General features: G+C 31.8%; 1 protein-coding gene and 1 non-coding gene across 2 annotated transcripts in view; both read left to right on the top strand.

The window, feature by feature from the left end:
- Positions 1-2,159: 2,159 nt before the first annotated feature.
- Positions 2,160-2,231, top strand: Trnaa-ugc. Its single transcript has one exon. It is a non-coding gene; the product is annotated as a tRNA-Ala (tRNA).
- Positions 2,232-4,131: 1,900 nt separating this feature from the next.
- LOC111088697 (S1 RNA-binding domain-containing protein 1-like) overlaps positions 4,132-19,814 on the top strand; it is a 25,482-nt gene continuing 9,799 nt past the window's right edge. The window contains exons 1-10 of the mRNA XM_022399508.1: positions 4,132-4,171; positions 6,854-7,016; positions 7,261-7,487; positions 9,792-9,909; positions 11,471-11,618; positions 13,071-13,167; positions 14,540-14,696; positions 17,170-17,375; positions 18,666-18,823; positions 19,407-19,494. Of these exons, the coding sequence (XP_022255216.1) occupies positions 6,873-7,016; positions 7,261-7,487; positions 9,792-9,909; positions 11,471-11,618; positions 13,071-13,167; positions 14,540-14,696; positions 17,170-17,375; positions 18,666-18,823; positions 19,407-19,494 (1,343 nt within the window). The 5' untranslated portion in view covers positions 4,132-4,171; positions 6,854-6,872. The remainder of the gene's footprint in view (positions 4,172-6,853; positions 7,017-7,260; positions 7,488-9,791; positions 9,910-11,470; positions 11,619-13,070; positions 13,168-14,539; positions 14,697-17,169; positions 17,376-18,665; positions 18,824-19,406; positions 19,495-19,814) is intronic.

The raw sequence follows: 19,814 nt of genomic DNA on the forward strand, positions 1-19,814 counted from the left end.
TAACACTCTTAAAAAGAAAAAGTTATATATATATATATACTTAATTGGAATGAGCACCGTAAGGACACCTGGTGATAAATAAAACTTTCTTTCAGCAAAAGGTTGTATTTTAATAACCTTGTATATATTAGTTTTATGGAATGCATTTAGCGTAATCTAGTATCCCAAATACTTTAACCAGTAGAGGTGTTTTGTCTCCAAATGTACATCACAAACCTAGCCTGAATTTTTTGGAAACGATAAATAGAATTTATTATGGATGTGAGTTTTTATTGTCTTTTTTCTTAAAATTGCACTATGTATAGATGTTATGTATTATAGAAATTTTTATTGTTTCAGAGGCAAAAAATATTGGGTTAGAATATTTGAAAACTTTAAATTATTTGGCCAATGTTAACTGATAAGTAAGTGGACAGTATTTTTTTTACAAAGTATTGCAAATAAACTTACAATATACGTAACAGAGTCAAGTTCCATCAATTTGAATAATCACGTAAAATATAACATCCAGGAAGAAGCTACAGAGAATGAACGGTATGGTGTCGAGATAGGCATCCGTGGAAGTAAACCCTAAATAACTTAGTTTCGGACTTTGGATCTTCTTATGTATACATATGTATATCAGGTACCATAACTTGTGTAATGGTGTAACATAATATTTTGTCACACATTTACCTGACACAGTATTGTTTCTAATATAAATATTTACTGACTGATCTTTGTAATATTTCACTATAATTATCCCATACAGTAGCGGACGCATGATGTTATTGTTTAAATACCGTTTTGCATAGAATGTTTTAAATAATAATTTCAATCTGGATTTCCTAAGCTTTCTTTGTATGATATTGATGATAAAGTCCAGAAGCAAACTTAAACTTCTTAGGCTAAGAATTCTTGTCTTGGTCTTAGTAACAAGTGTAGGAGGAAGACCATCCTCTTAGATAGTGTCCAACAGGTCATCAACCCCGATGTATTGGTCTAATTGGGATTCAACTTTAGTACAACAACTTAAAATATGATGCTTTCTGTAAAACAAAACAACAACAACTGTAGCATATGTCCACCCAATCGTTCTTATAGGCAGAATGACGCCATTTCTACAATACTTCAAGCACTTAGCTATTTGTGTGGTAATAAGAATGTAGCGATGAGAAGTGAAAGGATTCTCCTGGGTTCGAGGTTACCAAATTAGAGAAGCCCGCAACCAAATTTCCCATCTCCGTTACAAAACCTCCAACTGCTATAGCAGTGTAGTTTTAGGTTAATTGTGTCTTATGAGTTCGTGTGTTGTTTAAAGATCTATTTAACAGTGGCGTTTAATTGCGTTTTGTGGTTTTGTGTGTTATTTAAAGATTTATTTAGAAGTGGAGTTTAATTGTGTTTTTTTGGTTTCGAATTCTTGTTCTAACAAAAGGCTTATATGAATAGTATTCCGACCACTACTGTACTTGTGTGTCATCCGGCCTGATGAGCTCTGGATTGAGCAAAATGCGTCGTATTCAATGGACACTGCGAACAGTGCGTTTGAAATACTGTTATGATACACTATTCTAATTCTTCAAAATCCCTAAGGGACTAGATATAAAATGCAGCGTTACAAAATATAACAGGTCTAATATTAATGTCTGATGACAAGTAAATTAATTAGAAGGGAAGTGTGTTGAAATATATTTTATTACACTTTATTAAATATAAGAATAGAATATGGAGTTTCGTAATTTGACTAATGTTTAAGTGTAAATAACACACCCTATCTTGGAAAAGACATTCCCACCGTAACATTTAATAAAAAGTCGCTAAATTAATTGATTTTCAGCGACATTTATGAGAGTGTTCTTGCAATACATCTCGGTAGACGTTTTCTTTTTATGGTTACATTACTTATCCCAGATAGTCCTTAGAAAAACGTCAGATAATATCTTAAAAAGTAAGTAATATGTTGTACACAAAAGTTAAATATGAACGTCTTTTTTCAAACTGACGAAGCGTTATTATAATTAATTATTATTATTTGTAATTATAATAATGGTTATCACTAATATTGTATAAATCACCTCCAAACGAAAGAATTCGGGACGTGAGCTTTTATTGGTACTAATGATTTGTCTTTCATGTGTTTTGTTGAAAAAATATGCTAGCAACTAAATCACATATGAGGGGGTGTAGCTCAGTGGTAGAGCGTTCGCTTTGCATGTGAAAGGCCCCGGGTTCGATCCCCGGCACCTCCATTTTTAAAGAAAGACTTTGTTACTAGGTCGATAGTTTAATAGCTGTGTAAAGGGACATTAACTAACTCCTCAGTTGAATGTGTAAATGTATCCAAGAGAAGCGAGTAATATATAGAAGAGTGTCCAGTGAAACGTTTTATTTACAAACACTTTACTTGAAAACAGAAGCCGATCGAACTGTCTTTATTTGTGATATTCGTGCAAAGCTACTCCGGGGATATCTGCGGTATTCGTCCCTAACTCGATACGGCTAGACGAAAGACAGCTAGTCGATAATTACCCACAGCCATCTCTCGGGTTTCTCTTGTATGTCCGAATAGTAGAATGTGTCTGTCATTCTTATAATAAACATACCAACCGAAAGAGCGAAGAACGTGTTTTTTTTGTGATAACGAAACGCGAACATTAGACACACTAATCCGTTGTCCGTCAGGCACATCTAGGTTTACGTGCGATGTATTTATCAGTTTCTTTTTATTGTGATTATTAACTCGTTTTTATTTTGAGTGAAACGTGTATTTTCTCACAAGTAAACATCCCCCCCGTGTGAAAAGTCAGCAGACTTACGACGCTAAAAATTAGGTTTCAATACCCGTGTGTGGCACAACACAAATAGTCCATTGTATAGCTTTGCGTTTAGCAACAGCCAGACTGAACCACTCATGGATAAGCGACTGAATAGAAGAACCAGCATTACGGTTTGAATCTGTGATATTCTCCTGTGTTATGTGAGAGTGGGTGGGTGAGTAAAAAAAAACAACAGAGTACTCTGTTATCAATGGTGAGTTATTAATAAGCATAAATGGGGTACATTTTACTTTTCATATTGTTACGTCTCTGGTCTCTGTTAATTTCCGGTATAAATTGTTCCCGAGGAACTTCAGCGATACAAGTCCTTTCTTAAATAAAACTAGTTTATTCTTTCTCGTTACAAACTTTGTAATACACTTAATTTCCACAGTCAATTTAACTTAAACACATGCTATGATTCACAACGATTCACGCACTTTCCTTACGGTCACTACCGCTCGCTTGACTGAATTATCTCTATCTTCAATCTCTCTATATCTATCTATCTGCAATTCTATCTCCGCTTTATTTGCCGGGCTTATACACTAAAAAAGAGGGCACCCGGAAAAGACTAGAGTTGCCAGGAAAAATCTCGACCCCCCGAAAATCTCATGACGTGTTACTAGATCACATGACTTCCGCTGTCGTGACAATATTATTAAATTTCCGTTGTTACTTTGTTTAGAAAATACTGTTGTACCGTAGTTCTTTCTTTGCAGGTTCTTTTGAACTTTGAATTATCTGATGGAAATAATTCAACATCTAATTCACTTAAACAAAAACAATTTATTTAATTTCTTCTTTTAATGTTATGACAAGCTTGAACACTGTTGTAACTTGTACTGTTGTAGGTCTAAGTATTTAGCCACTCCAGCTATATCTATTACAGAAAGTAAAATTAAGTTACTTGTACAAAGAAACGATATAACTATCACTAACATATTCACTCTTGAAAAAACTCATTTTCTATCTGAATTCAACTCAATTCTCTCACTAATAGTTTATGGAACGTTGTTATATATAATCTATGCTCGAATATACTAGAACTTTTAACAGTTTGACCTTAAGTCACATCCTTAAATCAAGACTTTACTGTTTACATCACATCCTTAAAAGGTATAGTTTTCTAGACGTTCTAGGCCTATCTTAACTTCCTGAACTTAACTATCATCGAACAAACAGATTACAACATTAAAAACATATATAGCCTATAACAGTACGTATTGATTTCCAATACAAACAGATATTTTGAAACTATTTGAATTTGGAATTATTGGACCCGATACCACTGCGTATATTTTAGAAATATTTTATTTTCATGTGTTTAATTATTTCTGTTCGTACAGCGACATCTATTTTACGATCACACTGTAAGTTTTATGGCGGTAATTTAGGATATGTTTACAAAGTTTACAGGTTTAATCCGTAGGGGGGAGAACCCCCGGGGTATTGAAATTATTCACTATAGTACTTCGAAAGAAAAGGTGATGAAGTAATTTATTTTTCAGAGTTTACTGGATTTTGTATTCAGCTCGAGTTAGGCCTAATGATTCCAACAGCTGCTGCTAGTACTACTAGTTGTTGATTGTTACTACTAATTACTCTATAAACGTAATACTAACTTTGCAGTTTAATAATAAACATAACCGTCCAATACTGCTTTCAGCCTAAAAATAGTTTTATAATATAGTACTTTAGTAGTTATAAAAAATGCTGTCGATGGCGCAACGATAAGGATATCTTACTGTTTCTTAGTTATTCAACTTATTATTGGATGAACAGCGGTTATACTTATAATTTGCTTATGGGATTTGTTTTCGTGATTTTTTTTATACTTTTGAATATTTTATTGTCAGCTTATTTTTGTAATTGTTTACATTTTTCAACATTGTTAAGATACGGCTAAAACCCCTGATTCAGGTTTAAAAGTGTTTCTTTAAATGGTACTTTAGTATTACAAGTTACAGTTGGAATCTTGCCTGTATAACATAAATCTTATAAAGTGATATATTATAAGATCACATCACAGAGACCAGATTCCTTTATATATATACATAATATAATCAATGGAGAACAAAGGATCATTTGGTCCTTCAAAGCTTTCCTTGCACACCCTTCCCTGGGAAAAATAAAACATTAAACCCACCCTTTATATTTCAGGAAATTATCAGTTCTCTTTGAAACTCTTACATAAGCAATGTTCTGGCCTTCACTATGTCTGATGGAAATATATTCCATAAGCCAGTTACCCTGTTAGAAAAATAAAACAGTTTTAACTGGAGCTTAGCTTGTCTTTTCCAAATGTTAACCTTCTCATGTCATATTAGTATTGGAATACAACACAAAGAAATTGCAGGTTTATGCTATCATTTGTCCAGATAATAACTGTAGTTGTCATAAGATATTAGTATTAGACCTATTACATTCGTAAACACTACTTTTTTAATCCTCTTAGGGATTTTCAACAATTAGAAGACTGTATATATAATAGTATTCCAACCACAATATATTTGTCGTATCGGTTGCCCACAACACATTTCACTCAATCCAGAACACTTCAGGCCAGATGGAATACAACAAACACAGCAGAGGTCAGAACACTATTTAAAGTTTTTCCCTACTATAAAACTATAGACAGAATATACTCTTCACAGCAGTAGTGTAGTGAATGAACTCATGGCTTCTAGGACAGAAAAAGTATAGAAATCAGACCTATTAATAGGAGCAATTTGATACACTCTCTGTGAAACACAACGATTAAATAGAGATCTTTCCATTGACCAAGTTGTAAGTGCAGGTGTGAATATTACAGTAAGATACACATTGGTACAAACCAGTCCCAGTGGATGTGTAGCTGTTCGAAAACCATTACTTAGGAAATGTAGTGAAACCGAAAGGCTGAAATGGGCATCAGACTTATAGCAATGTGATTTGTTAACAGAGATAATAATGGTGAATGTACAAGCTACAGTGAAACATGCTGGCAACAAAAACTATAAACAATATCTCCCTAACTAATGTTTATTTAAAACTGGCATCTCTTAAAAAACATGTAATTAAAATGTTCTTTATTTAAACTATTTTAATAATGTGAAATACATTATTTTCTTGTTGATGAAATAATTAGTGATAATGATACATATTAATAGAATACTTTAATTGATCAGCTAGTTTTCCCAACATGCTACAAGATTAGGTTACTAACGGTCGTTGGCAAAGCTTGATGGTGTATTTCTTGCCAATCATTTATTACTGTGTTCTCAGAATGTAGACTGAACTATGGACAGGAAGTTCTGTTTGGAGATGAAAGCTTGCGGTCAGGTTTATTATATGAGTTTTTGCAGTGTAGTAATAAAGTAAGGCTATTGTACTTTTGTTTCTTTCGTTGACTTATAAAGATTAAACGTTGATTTAAATTGAAAGATTAGGATTGAACCGGATTAGTTGTAGTTGCATCTATAACATTCTACATTTTTATAAAGGCCGATTCCTTGTTTTGTTTCAGCATTAATGCACATGTTCAGTATCAGTGTTAGGTTTTATCATAAACGATTCCCAAATTAATTATGTTTAGGCCTACATCATAAGCACAGCAGGGACTTGCCTAATAGAAGATTGTGTTCTTTAACATTAATATGTTAAAATAATGTATAAGTATGATGAAAAAAGTCTTGCTTGAATCTACACATCCTGATCAGGAGTGATGCAGACTGTTTTCACCAGGGGAGCTATTGTACCCCACACTTTACAAAAGTTTAAGAGGGAGAGAGCAATAATTTCATGAAAAATGAAGGATGAGCTTCAATTTGTATTAAGGTTTAACGTGCAAAGACTAACAGTTCTTTCTTATCTACATTATATAATAATAATGTCACATGTGTATGTATAATGTAGTTGTTCATTTTACAAAAATTTCTTGTGTTTTGCATGTATGTTTATGATGGCACTTTGCAAATTTTTCCAAAAGTAACTCGGTGCATTTAAAATTTTTTCTTCAATTTGTTGTGTTCTGATAAATGTATTTCTGAAAAGAATTTGTTATTCCATTTTAGTAAGCTGCACTGTATTAATATGGAGAATACTAAGCAGAAACCAGCCAAAACTTTAAAACAGCCTTTTGAGAAAGGGAAGAAAAGCAGTCAGCCTGCAAAAAAGGTGAAAGGGAGAAGAGTGAAGAAAGAAAATGAACCAGCTTGTAATTCTTTAAAACAGATGGTGTGTGGAAGGATTTATGCCATTTTGTACTTTATATGTGGACTGTAATTTCTGAAATGTTTTATAGGTAGTGTTTAAAATAGATATTATTTTGTTTCATTAGAATATTATTAGTTTGTTTGTAAATTATCAAAATTGTTAACCAGAAAAAAAGAAGGTAGATATTTTTATTATGTATAAATATTATGATTTTACATTTGATTTTTGTGTTTATTTTTCTAAAAATTAATTTTCTGTTTTTAAGGATAACAGTGAGTCAGAAATGGACATAAAAATTTTGGAACGACAATGGGAAGCAAAAGATGCTGTTGCAGAAGCAACTAACATTCCAACAAATGTTGCCCAAAGAGTCCTTGATTTGTTTGATCAAGAATGTACAATTCCATTTATTGCTCGATACAGAAAACAAATAACTGGAGGGATGGAAGCAGAGAAGTTAAGAGAAGTCCAACAGGCTTATGAAGAAGTCAAGTAAGATATAAAGGAAGAAATACTATATGAGTATCTACATTAAAATGCACTAGAGATGTGTGTATGTGTCTGTAAAAACTATGTTTGATAAATTCCACCAAATGACAGGAATATTTTGTTTTTTTTTTACAACCTTTAATTTTTGTTAATTTAGTGTCATTTCAGTAGCAAATCTAATGACAAGTAGATAGTATTTGATCCATTAGGGCTGTCCCTGCACACCTACTCCTAAGAAAAAAAGTAAAAATTAAATCCATGCTCTGTTTTTCAGGAAATTATTGATTCCCATCTTAAACTCTTGAAAAGTGTAGGCTCTCACAGTAACTAATTACATAAGCTAATCACTCTGTTAGAAAAATAAAACTCTTAAGTGGAGTCTAACCTGTATTTTTTTTTTGTTGCCAAATCTCAAACTTTTGCACTTGTTCTGTTGTCTTCAGAATACAGCACAAATAAATCAGAAGCCTTTATCCTATTGATGCCGTAGATAATCTTGTAATCTTCAAGATTATCTTATCCTTCTTTTCTCAAAGGAAAATAATTTAAGAGATCTTAACTCATCCTTGCTAGATAACCCTTCCATCTCAGGACACATCATAGTAGCCCTCCTCTGATACTTTTCTAAAAAAGTTGATATTCTTTCTTGGATAAGGAGAATCAGACTGTACACAGTATTCCAAGTGAGACCTGAATTTGTTTTTTATGTACAACAGACTTGTAATGTTTACTAAAAGCTTACCAAATTTTGTGAAGATACACTTAGCTAATTCAAAGTTAGTGGATGAAGAGTTCTAGTTTTCAAGCAGGGTTATTGAATTACAAGTTTTCATTGCCAATTTTGGATGCCATTGCTTACAGGAGTTTGAGAGGAGAACCAATGATTTTGTGGAAAATAAAGTTTGGGTTTAAATTTTTCAGTGTTCTTTTGGATGGATGTACTAGAACAGCCTTGAAGGACCAAATGGCTCCTTGTTGTCAGTATGTTATGACAAGTGTTTTCTTAACCGAGTGCCAGAGGCCACCGTCACTTTGAGAGATTTATTGCATGTATTCTAATATTAATACAAGGCTCATTTATATTATTTTAATAAGCAAAAATAGTTAAAAGTTATGTGACAATGTTGTATATTATATTTCTCATACTGATACACAAATACTGTATAATGTATCGTGGAAAAACTATTTAATAAAGATATTGCTTGTATAAGAATGGTAACCATGCTTTGACTAGAGAAAAGAAAAAAAATGAAACTCGTTTATGATACAAGCATTGAAAGCAGTTTCAGTTTATTACTTTTATATTATCGTATGATCTTATCATTTCATAGAATATTGTTTGGGCTAACTGTGAGTAGTGTTCCCTTTGGGCTGCACAACAACCAATCAAATGACATGCACTTAATTATTCCGGCTATGCACATCCTTGGGAATGGTGATGAGTCTCAGCATGTTAATGACCCTGGCAACAGTTGATAGGCCTAAAACCCAAATAACCAACTCGTAGCATTGCCAAGTGGCCTAATGATTTCAATAGGGTTGATGGTCTAAAAATACCCCCTACTCCCCCCCCCCCCCCAAAAAAAAACCTGGTAGCACATCTGCACATTGTCTCTGGTGCACATGAAAAAATTCATTTTGTATGTGGATTGAAAATATTAGAGAGAGCATTGCCTGTGAGAATGAAATATGACACCATATAGTGAACAAGAGTAGAATTAGAAATAAACGTACGGACTTAATCTACTATAAATAAATTTTGGTAGTTTGAATTTGCTCCATTTTTTTTTCTAGAGCATAAAACACTGAAATTTTTTAATGTGGCCTTATCATTATGATATTTAGAATTTGTTTGATTTTTTAGTAGCTTTTGAAACATTGTGAGTTATGGCACCCAATATTTAGCCCCTGTTTGATTTTCCTTGCTAATTGTCTAGTTTTTATCTGCATTCTTGTTTTGTTTTTTATGTCCAATAGACAGGATATCCCCAATACTTTTTTGAGCTATTGCAGGAGATATTTTCCTATAAAAATTATATCTTTTTTTATATTTTTACTGACAGATTGTATAATTTTTTGTCTTGTGTATGCGTTAGTGGCGTGATATTGGACTGATTTAATTTTATTTTAGTTGGATTTAGATTTGTTTTTTGCTAAATATTATAACTTTGAAATTTGCAGTAAGTGGCAGTTTTAGTTTTGAATTTCACTTTCAAGACTGTTTTTACTTCGTATCTATATATAAATGTATATCTTGTAAGTAATTTATATATTCCTGAACATTGTATTTTAACTTGTTTTTACCAGGAGTGTGATGAAGAAAAGTGAAAATGTGATGAAAACATTAGCCAAAGAACAAAAGCTTGAACCAGCTCTGAAGAGATCTTTATGCAATGCCAAGACCTTGGCAGAGATAGAACATTTGGTATGATATATAATTAATTTCAAACTTAAGCCTTAAAAATGATTGAGTAACCCTTAAATTTCTGCCGAAGTTGCATAAAACATTGCAGTCTTTTAACATAGCCCTACAATGCCAAATCTGATTTGACATGATTAATTTCAACTTAAACATTAAAAATGATTGATTAATCCTTAAATTTAACCCCAAGTTGCAGTTTTTCTTAGAAAGATACATTGTATTATATTAGCATTAAATGGCTCTTGCTTCTGTTGTTCAACAAAGCTAGAGAATAATAAGTGAGAAAAATGTGTTCTTAGATCCAATTTGATTGAAGAAGACAGAGAATTGCACATAGTGATTGGTGATGAAAAAAACAATGGAGTTCAGTAAACAGCTTCGTTTGCTGGAAGTTGTTAAAATGGAGTTCAGTAAACAGCTTCGTTTGCTGGAAGTTGTTAAAATGGAGTTCAGTAAACAGCTTCGTTTTCTGAAAGTTGTTAAAATGGAGTTCAGTAAACAGCTTCGTTTTCTGAAAGTTGTTATGTAAATAACATACATCAATTTAGTAATGAGTTGAACATTGAAACAGCTTTGTGTAATTCCACTCTTTGGGCAGCTAGGAGGATGCAGTATATTGTAATAATTGGGATGGAAAGTTGTTTTTTGAAATACAAACCATGGTAGTGACAGCTTAGCTGGTTGAGTGTTGTTTTTAGGATCCAAGCTTTGGTAAGATCAGTTTGCAAGGTTTAATTATATATATATATATACGTTTTTATTTGGTACTTATGTTAAAACACGCAGGTAGAGGCATTGCATACTTAGATGCAGGATGGCAGATTACTTCTCTAAACATATTTTATTGATTTTTAATTTACATGATGATCAAATAGTGATGATATTCTAATAATTTTTTGATGATTTATTGATGTTAAAATTTTGGTTTTTAAGATTTTTTTTTCTTGCCAAATAGTTTATTTTTGTTTGGTAATAACAATGAGTGGAATTGTTATTTGATTATTATGAGTTATTTATTTTACTTGAGCCTTATTTTACATTTTTAAATATAAATATTAAACTCAGAAGAGTGTAATAAACTCGTACAGTTTTAACTTGTCAGCAGTTTTTGAGACCAATGTTTCCTCTAATTTTTCTTTGGGCTGAGTGGACTACAGACTCCTCCGAACATGTTTTTCTGTCCAGAGACAGTTTTGGTTTCCAGAATAACCTAAATCCATTCTTCTGTAAAAACTGAACATTAGTTTCTTTAAGTTGCTGTTTGCACCTGTACTCGTGCTTTGAGTTTAAACATTGTATCGTTCAAATTGTAAACCTATGTCTTCTACACCAAGCTATTACCAACTGACTAATTTTAAGTGTTCTGTTGTTTTCGATGTGCAGTACCTACCAGGCTGCTGTGCTGACAGGCATATACACACCTTACAGGGAACATTATTTGAAACAACTTTTTCTTACAGTTCTCTAGTGGGGTTGCAATATTGTTTTCTTCTCTTTAGTTGCCTTATGATAAAAAAAATGACGTATAGTTCAGAAAATAATTTGTTTAACATTTGTAACTCAGTATGCTCCTTACAAAAGTGGAGGTCAGAAAACATTAGCTGGTCGAGCACGAGTTCTAGGGCTTGAGGAATCAGCACTTCATATATTGGAAAACTTTGGATCTGTTAAGAATATATTGCCAGGAAGTTTTGTTAAAAATGATGTGAAAGGTATGAACACTGTTAATGTTAATTATAGTTAACCTCAGTTAAACTTGTGGTTTATATTATAGCACCAGATAAACATAGATTTATATGATAGCACCAGATAAACTTAGTTTTATATGATAGCACCAGATAAACATAGATTTATATGATAGCACCAGATAAACTTAGTTTATATAAAGTTTATCTGGTGCTATCAGGGTTTTATATGATAGCACCAGATAAACTTGGTTTTATATGATAGCACCAGATAAACTTGGTTTTATATGATAGCACCAAATAAACTTGGTTTTATACAATAGCACCAGATAAACTTAGTTTTATATGATAGCACCAGATAAACTTAGTTTTATACGATAGCACCAGATAAACTTAGTTTTATATGATAGCACCAGATAAACTTAGTTTTATATGATAGCACCAGATAAACTTAGTTTTATATGATAGCACCAGATAAACTAAGTTTTATACTAAGCTTTACCAGTCTGTTTTTTCATGAGCTGATTTTTACTCGATCAAGGTGAACTGTCATTTAGGATTTACCTTGTATATCTCTGTAACAAGTAGTACCTTAGGATTTACCTTGTATATGTCTGTAACAAGTAGTACCTTAGGATTTACCTTGTATATGTCTGTAACAAGTAGTACCTTAGGATTTATTAATCCTAAGGTACTACTTGTTACAGACATATACAAGGTAAATCCTAAGGTACTACTTGTTACAGACATATACAAGGTAAATCCTAAGGTACTACTTGTTACAGACATATACAAGGTAAATCCTAAGGTACTACTTGTTACAGACATATACAAGGTAAATCCTAAGGTACTACTTGTTACAGACATATACAAGGTAAATCCTAAGGTACTACTTGTTACAGACATATACAAGGTTACAGACATATACAAGGATATACAAGGTAAATCCTAAGGTACTACTTGCTCTGTAACATGTATTACCTTAGGATTTACCTTGTATATCTCTGTAGCAAGTATTACCTTAGGATATACCTTGTATATGTCTGTAACAAGTAGTACCTTAGGATTTACCTTGTATATCTCTGTAACAAGTAGTACCTTAGGATTTACCTTGTATATGTCTGTAACAAGTAGTACCTTAGGATTTACCTTGTACATCTCTGTAACATGTATTACCTTAGGATTTACCATGTATATCTCTGTAACAAGTAGTACCTTAGGATTTACCTTGTATATCTCTGTAGCAAGTATTACCTTAGGATATACCTTGTATATGTCTGTAACAAGTAGTACCTTAGGATTTACCTTGTGTATCTCTGTAACAAGTAGTACCTTAGGATTTACCTGTAACATTTCTGTAACGATAATACCTCAAAATACATGTGATAGGGCACAAATGCATCTGAAAACAATACCTAAATCTTGTATCTTTGAAATTTATATTACTGTTAAAAGATGTTTTAAATTTGTTTTAACTAGGCTTGTCTACTGAACAAGAGGTGTTGACAGGCTGGCAGCATATAATGGCTGATGCCATTGCCAAGAATAGAGATATCCTGGACTTTGTAAGGAAACAGTAAGTATAAATATGAAACACTTGGGTAAATTCTTTAATAGATGTATGGAAGAGAATAATAACCTGAATGACTACTTAAAGTTGAAATCATAATTTAAATAATATATTTTTATTTTCAGTTATACTGGCCAGGTATGACCTCATGGTTAGCATGTCAATTTGCAGATCAAAGGATCTAGGGTTCAATACATGATGCTGCTGTACACACTGCACTCTTTTAGGTGCATTAAAAAAAGTGACAGTCAGTCCTTTTCAATTGGTTCAAAGAACTGGACAGAGCTTGGGTGGGTAGATACACTGCTGGGTTTCTGTCTACTTAGTGGTCAGTAGCTCAAAATTAGGGATTACTATATCTGAACTTTGAAGATTTGTGATCTGGATGTTTATCTCAAGTGCATTTAAGATGTTTTTCATGTTGAAAAATTCCAGTTCTTTCCAGATGAAGAGATGGTGTTTTGGTATATCAAAACTCAAACTATTCACACAGAAGTGCCTTACGAGTAATATTACAGTGAATTATATGAAAAACAAAGAATTTTTATTGGTCTTCTGGGTTCTACGGTCTATTTAAAAGGTTTTTATAGTACGGATTTGTCAGCAACAGCTTGTCATGATAAAAAAAGATCATACAAGAATGATACAAACCACAAACAAAAAATAAGAAGGATAAAACCTTTGATATCCAACTATCTGATAAGACAAATAGCCAACCTTGCACAGAATTCAATGAAACACGCACCACTAGCGAAAACATTCGTATGCCTTGTACAATCCACTCCTAGCAGGATGAGAAGTCTGAAAGAGTGTGTAATATGTTTTCAACAGAAAGATCCAGGCTGAAATCTTTACTTCTGCCATTTTGTGTAGTCCGTATCAGGACTCTTCTGAAGATGACATCAGATTATCAGCCAATACATAATAACTAACTAGAAATTAGTGACTATGAGAAACATTATTAGTAATTAAGTTTATGTAGGCTACTTCTGTCAAAGGCTGATGTTTGGTCACTAAGCCTTTTAATAAGAATTTAAGAATGCTGTTTTGACCTTTGTCAGATACTGTGAATACGGCTATAATAGTGACAAAGAATCTTAAAGGATAAATTAAAAATAACAAGGCAGATATTTAGTTAATGTAAAAACAAATTATATTTGTTTTAAAACAGTGCTTATGAACCAGATCTGTTAACTTTTTAACATTTCTTGTAGTTTGATAAAATGTTTTTTTTTCTCCCTTACTCGCAAGTTAAAATATTTCATGTAGTTGTAATAAAATGTTGTTTTCTTCCTGGACTATCAAGTTAAAAAAACAATAGCTTAAATGTTTGTAAAAAACAAAAGAAAAGGTTTTAATAACCTATGATTGTTTACAGATGCAAGTCCATGGATGTTACGGTAACAAGTACAAAGTCATCAACTGCAGAGAAATTGGATAAACAAGCCTTTGTAGAAGGCCGTGACACTTCAAATTACAAGTTTGAGAATTACTTTAATTTCAAGGTTTCTGTCCAGGATATCAAATCTTACCAGGTTAAGTCATAATCAAGCAGTTTTTCATTTTATTTTGGCTTCACCCCTTCATTCTAGAGCAGCTTTGAAATAATCATCATTAATTTATGAATCATCACATGTGCTTGTACTTTTCTTATGCCTTTTACTTGTTAAATAAGTTAGTATATATTCTGTCTTTTTATGTAACTGTTGTACTTTTCTGTAAAAGTGTTAAATTTTAGTGTTTGCTGGTCTTTGAACAGTTAAAGAATATTTACAGGTTGAAGTTCGAACTAAAATATATAACCAATTACAGGCATATTAATAAGTAATATGCAAAGTAAGATATAAATCCAAAAAGAATACATCATACTGAAAACAAAATAAGAAACGAAAATTCTAGTTCTCCATTTTTATTTTCACTATATATTTGGTATTGTTTCTGTAAAACACTATGTTTTAATTGTCTTGTTTTAGTAACAGCCCTCTCCAGTATTGTATTTACCCTCACATTCAACCTGCTCGGAAGGTAGTATTTCAATACTAGAACTTGTCAACTGAGTTTCAAACAGTGACAACAGAAAATATCTAAAATTTAGGATTTTTATCATAAACATGAAGATTATTTGTTCCATTGCTTTTCCAAGTTTTAAATTTAACACTGTAGATTTTTTTTTTCATACCTCGTTTAAAACATTTTTTTAAATGAATATTTTTACAATATATTTGCAAGTCATCAGGATTAAAATTGGTTGAAAAGCTAGTATTCAGTTACTAGAGTTTCCCCTTTTGTCCAGTCAGCTAAGATACTGTTGGAACAGAATGTATGTATATCCAGATCTAGAATCTAAAAACGGTCTATGTTTCAAAGTATTTAATATTTGCAGGTACTGGTAAACGTTCTGTCTTAAACATTTTGTGCATCTGCATCTAAGTTAATTAATGAGGCATTGCTGAGGAGTAAATAAAATGTATGGATGTGATATACTCACTCTGAACGCTACACTTCTCACTATGTTAAATGTCAGATATATGATTACATGACATATGATAGCGGAGCATGTTGACTCACTCCAAGACAAATGCGATTAAAGCAAAAATTTTCAAATACCCTAATAAATGTTTGTATCAAATTGTATCTGTTATTTTGAGCTCGGCAGCAAGCTAGGACTAAGAAAACAGTTTGCAAACGTACTATACATATTATGTGATCCACCTGGTGAACCTGTGAATACGGTGTCTTCCCTCTCTCTTTCAGTTGCAGATCCTACTGGTTACAAATACTGTATATATTGTTGGCATGCACTATGTGATACATTTTGTTGCAAATTTGTACATTACAAATTAATACATTTGGGTTCAATAAAAGTTAATGATGTTTTCAATAAAATTTCTGTTGTGTATAATGTTTTAAACTGTTTCAAGTTCTACATATCCGTATGGGTACTGGGTTAAACTGTCCTCAATTGTCTCGAACAGAAATTGCAGAATTTGATGTAAAATTATTAAAGATTTGTTACTTTGGAAAGTAAATGCAACAGATATTAATTTGTTACAGTTTTTGTAATGCTAGCGAACTAAACAAAGTATTGTTTAAAAGGTTATCAGCATCGGTTGTTTTATCTAAGGAGTATCATTGAGTATCAGTATTCAGGTATACACTACCATTATTCAGTTACAGTATCAGTATTCAGGTATACACTACCATTATTCAGTTACAGTATCAGTATTCAAGTATACACTATCATTATGCAGTTACAGTATCAGTATTCAGGTACACACCGCCATTATTCAGTTACAGTATCAGTATTCAGGTATACACTGCCATTATTCAGTTACAGTATCAGTATTCAGGTACACACCACCATTATTCAGTTACAGTATCAGTATTCAGGTATACACTGCCATTATTCAGTTACAGTATCAGTATTCAGGTACACACCACCATTATTCAGTTACAGTATCAGTATTCAGGTACACACCACCATTATTCAGTTACAGTATCAGTATTCAGGTATACACTACAATTATTCAGTTACAGTGTCAGTATTCAGGCACACTACCATTATTCAGTTACAGTATCAGTATTCAGGTATACACTACCATTATTCAGTTACAGTGTCAGTATTCAGGTACACTTCCATTATTCAGTTACAGTATCAGTATTCAGGTATACACTACCATTATTCAGTTACAATATCAGTATTCAGGCACACCACCATTATTCAGTTACAGTATCAGTATTCAGGTATTTTATCAGAATTCAGTTTATCTTGTTGCTAAGTGTTTGAAATGGATAAAGCAGTAACAAGAAAGTTTATACATAAATTATACAGTAAGTAATGTCAAAATGACTTCGTATACAGTCTGTGCTTTTTCTTTTGTTAATATCTAACAGATATCTTGAATTTTTGTAGGTACTTGTTTCATGATAATCTGATATATAAATGTAAATTTTCATACCTACTAATATAATGATTTTCGTTGATATTAGTTCAAACATTTTTTATAGATGCTTGCTATAAACCGTGGAGAGAACCAGAAAGTTCTGACAACCAAAATTGTTATTCCTATTCGCATTAAATTAGCAACGTTTGAGCTGTGTCGTAGAAAGTGGGGGGTACTTAGTAGAGATAAAGAAACGGCAGACTTGATTGAGACGAGTATTCAGGATGCATATTCTCGTTTGTTGGAACCTCACATATGTCGAGAAATCAGGTAGTCCCATAATTTGTTCTAATTTAAAGTCAGTACTTGTATAGTTTTAAAGATTTTTGTGTTTCTTGAAGTTTGCTGTAATGCTCATAAAATTACTATTTTTTATACAACTCTCAGCTGTAATTGGTTTAAAGTGTACCAATGAAGTTTGGTTTATATCAAAGTACTCCTGTGTATATGTATTTAATAATGTTATTCCAGTTTCCGAAATATGTTATTAGAGGAGAGGATTATATTCTGTAATTATTCCAAGATTAAAAAATCAATAAAATTCACTGTCAATATTTTCATTTAAAGGCTCATGAATATGCAGTTTCAGAGCACTGAATAAAAAATATACTTCAAAATACTAAATAAAAATACATTTGAAAATACTGAATTGAAGAAGGCTGAATGTAGTCCAGTGGTTAGTATGCTGGACAATGGACCTACTGACCAATCATTTATACACCATATATTGGGGTTATGGATGGAATATAAAGTGATGGTCAAATCCCACTATTCAGTCAGACAAGAGTTGCCAGTTGAGACTGTTGACTATCTGCCTTGCCTTTAATCAGTTCAAAACTAGGGATATCTTGTAGTTAGCCCTTGAATAGCTTTGGCCAAGTATAAAAAAATATGGCTAATAAAAAAAGCTAAAAATGCACTTGATATTACTGAATAAAAATACCTACAATGTGGATTTCACAAAATGGTGTTTTGTATTTTCAAGCCAAAATCACGCAATATCAAAACTCATAATTTTCACAAACAGCAGAACCATATTCAAACATGCAAAGCAATTTGCAATATTTATTTGTTCAATTTCTTCCAATAAAATTGTTTCTAAACAAATATAACTTACGATATATTTGACTATTACAGATATATTAATTACAAAGGTAGTTATTAAAACCTTAATTTCTAGTAATTATCTAACAATTTTTATATAGTAATTGCACTATTTCTTACAGATATATTAATTATAAAGGCAGTTATTAAAACTTTAATTAATTTCTAGTAATTAACTAACAATATTTGTGTATTAATTGCACTATTTTTACTAATATGTTAATCACAAGAGTGGTTTCTAAAACCTTAGTTTCTAGTAATTATCTAACAATATTTGTGTAGTAATTGTTTCAAACTTGAGAATGTTTTAATCTTTCTGTTATTTCTTAGCAGTCCGTATTTTGTAATGTTGTGATATAATGTCCAAATGCATCAGTAGAGGGCTTTGTTGTTGGGGTTGTAAGCTTGTGAATGAAAAAACTAACTAAACGCATGGACTGTTTTTTTATATTGCAGAGCTGAACTCACAAAAAAGGCTGAGAAGGATTCTGTTGACGTTTTTAGCACCAACTTGAAACGACTGTTGTTGATTCCTCCTCTTCGAGGAAGGGCAATTTTGGGGATTGACCCAGGATTCAAACATGGATGTAAATTAGCCCTTATTTCATCAACAGGTAGAAGTCAGACTCAAACAAATAAGCCGCAGTTGCTTTGATAAAAAAGAGAAAATGTATCTAAACACAATAAATAAATAATTATTGCCATCAGATGTTCTAAAGTCCTGGTAGAAATATCAACAGTCAACTAACATGTAACAAATGTCAATAATAGTTTCCATATTTGACCTACCAATATAATCAGTATATATAAACATTAAAGGTGGTTGCATCTGTTTAAATATTTATAAAAAACTATTTAACTTATAATGGCTGGAGACGGCTTGTATGGGTAATGAAGAAAAACTTCAATATAAGTTTAACATAACAGCAAATGTAAGTTTCGACAAGTTCACTTAGTTTTATTAAGTAGAAAAAGCTCTTTCAAACTATTTGAATGAATCATTGTAAACTAATTTTCAATTTAGTAGAACCAGCTGTGTATTTCTTAATTTTTTTGTGATGTATTTGAAGAAGTTTATTGATTTTGCTATTGTGACAGGTAAAGCATGTCGTGAACAACACTTTTTAATATTACAAGTTATCCAAAATATTTTTGATTTCTCTGATTTTAATATTTTGTTTCTGATTTTTACTTTAGGAGATCTTTTAGAAACAAATGTTATCCATCCACAGAGGTCAGCAAAAGAAAGTAAAACTGTACTTCAGAAAATGTTGTTAACTCACAGGTATATGCTCTTTCAGTAAGATTGATTGTTTTATATAATTCGTCATGAATGTAAAATTATTTATGAAACATGTTTATACTTTCTGAGCTTTTTTCAGTAATCTGAATAAAAAAAGTCCTAAAAAAGGTTTGTAAAAAATCCTGATAATAGTAATTAATGAAAATAGAGAAATCTTCTGTTAGGTTTTTAACTGGATATCCTTGTAACTTGGCTAATTATTAAAAAAGAAACTATTTTATGATCATTATAAGCATTTCTTTATTCTTTTATTCATTATCTTATGTTTGAAAAGTAGCTTCATAAAAGTGTACTGGATAACA

This window comes from Limulus polyphemus, unplaced genomic scaffold (genome assembly GCF_000517525.1).
Source record: "Limulus polyphemus unplaced genomic scaffold, Limulus_polyphemus-2.1.2 Scaffold4258, whole genome shotgun sequence".
Taxonomy (NCBI): domain Eukaryota; kingdom Metazoa; phylum Arthropoda; class Merostomata; order Xiphosura; family Limulidae; genus Limulus; species Limulus polyphemus.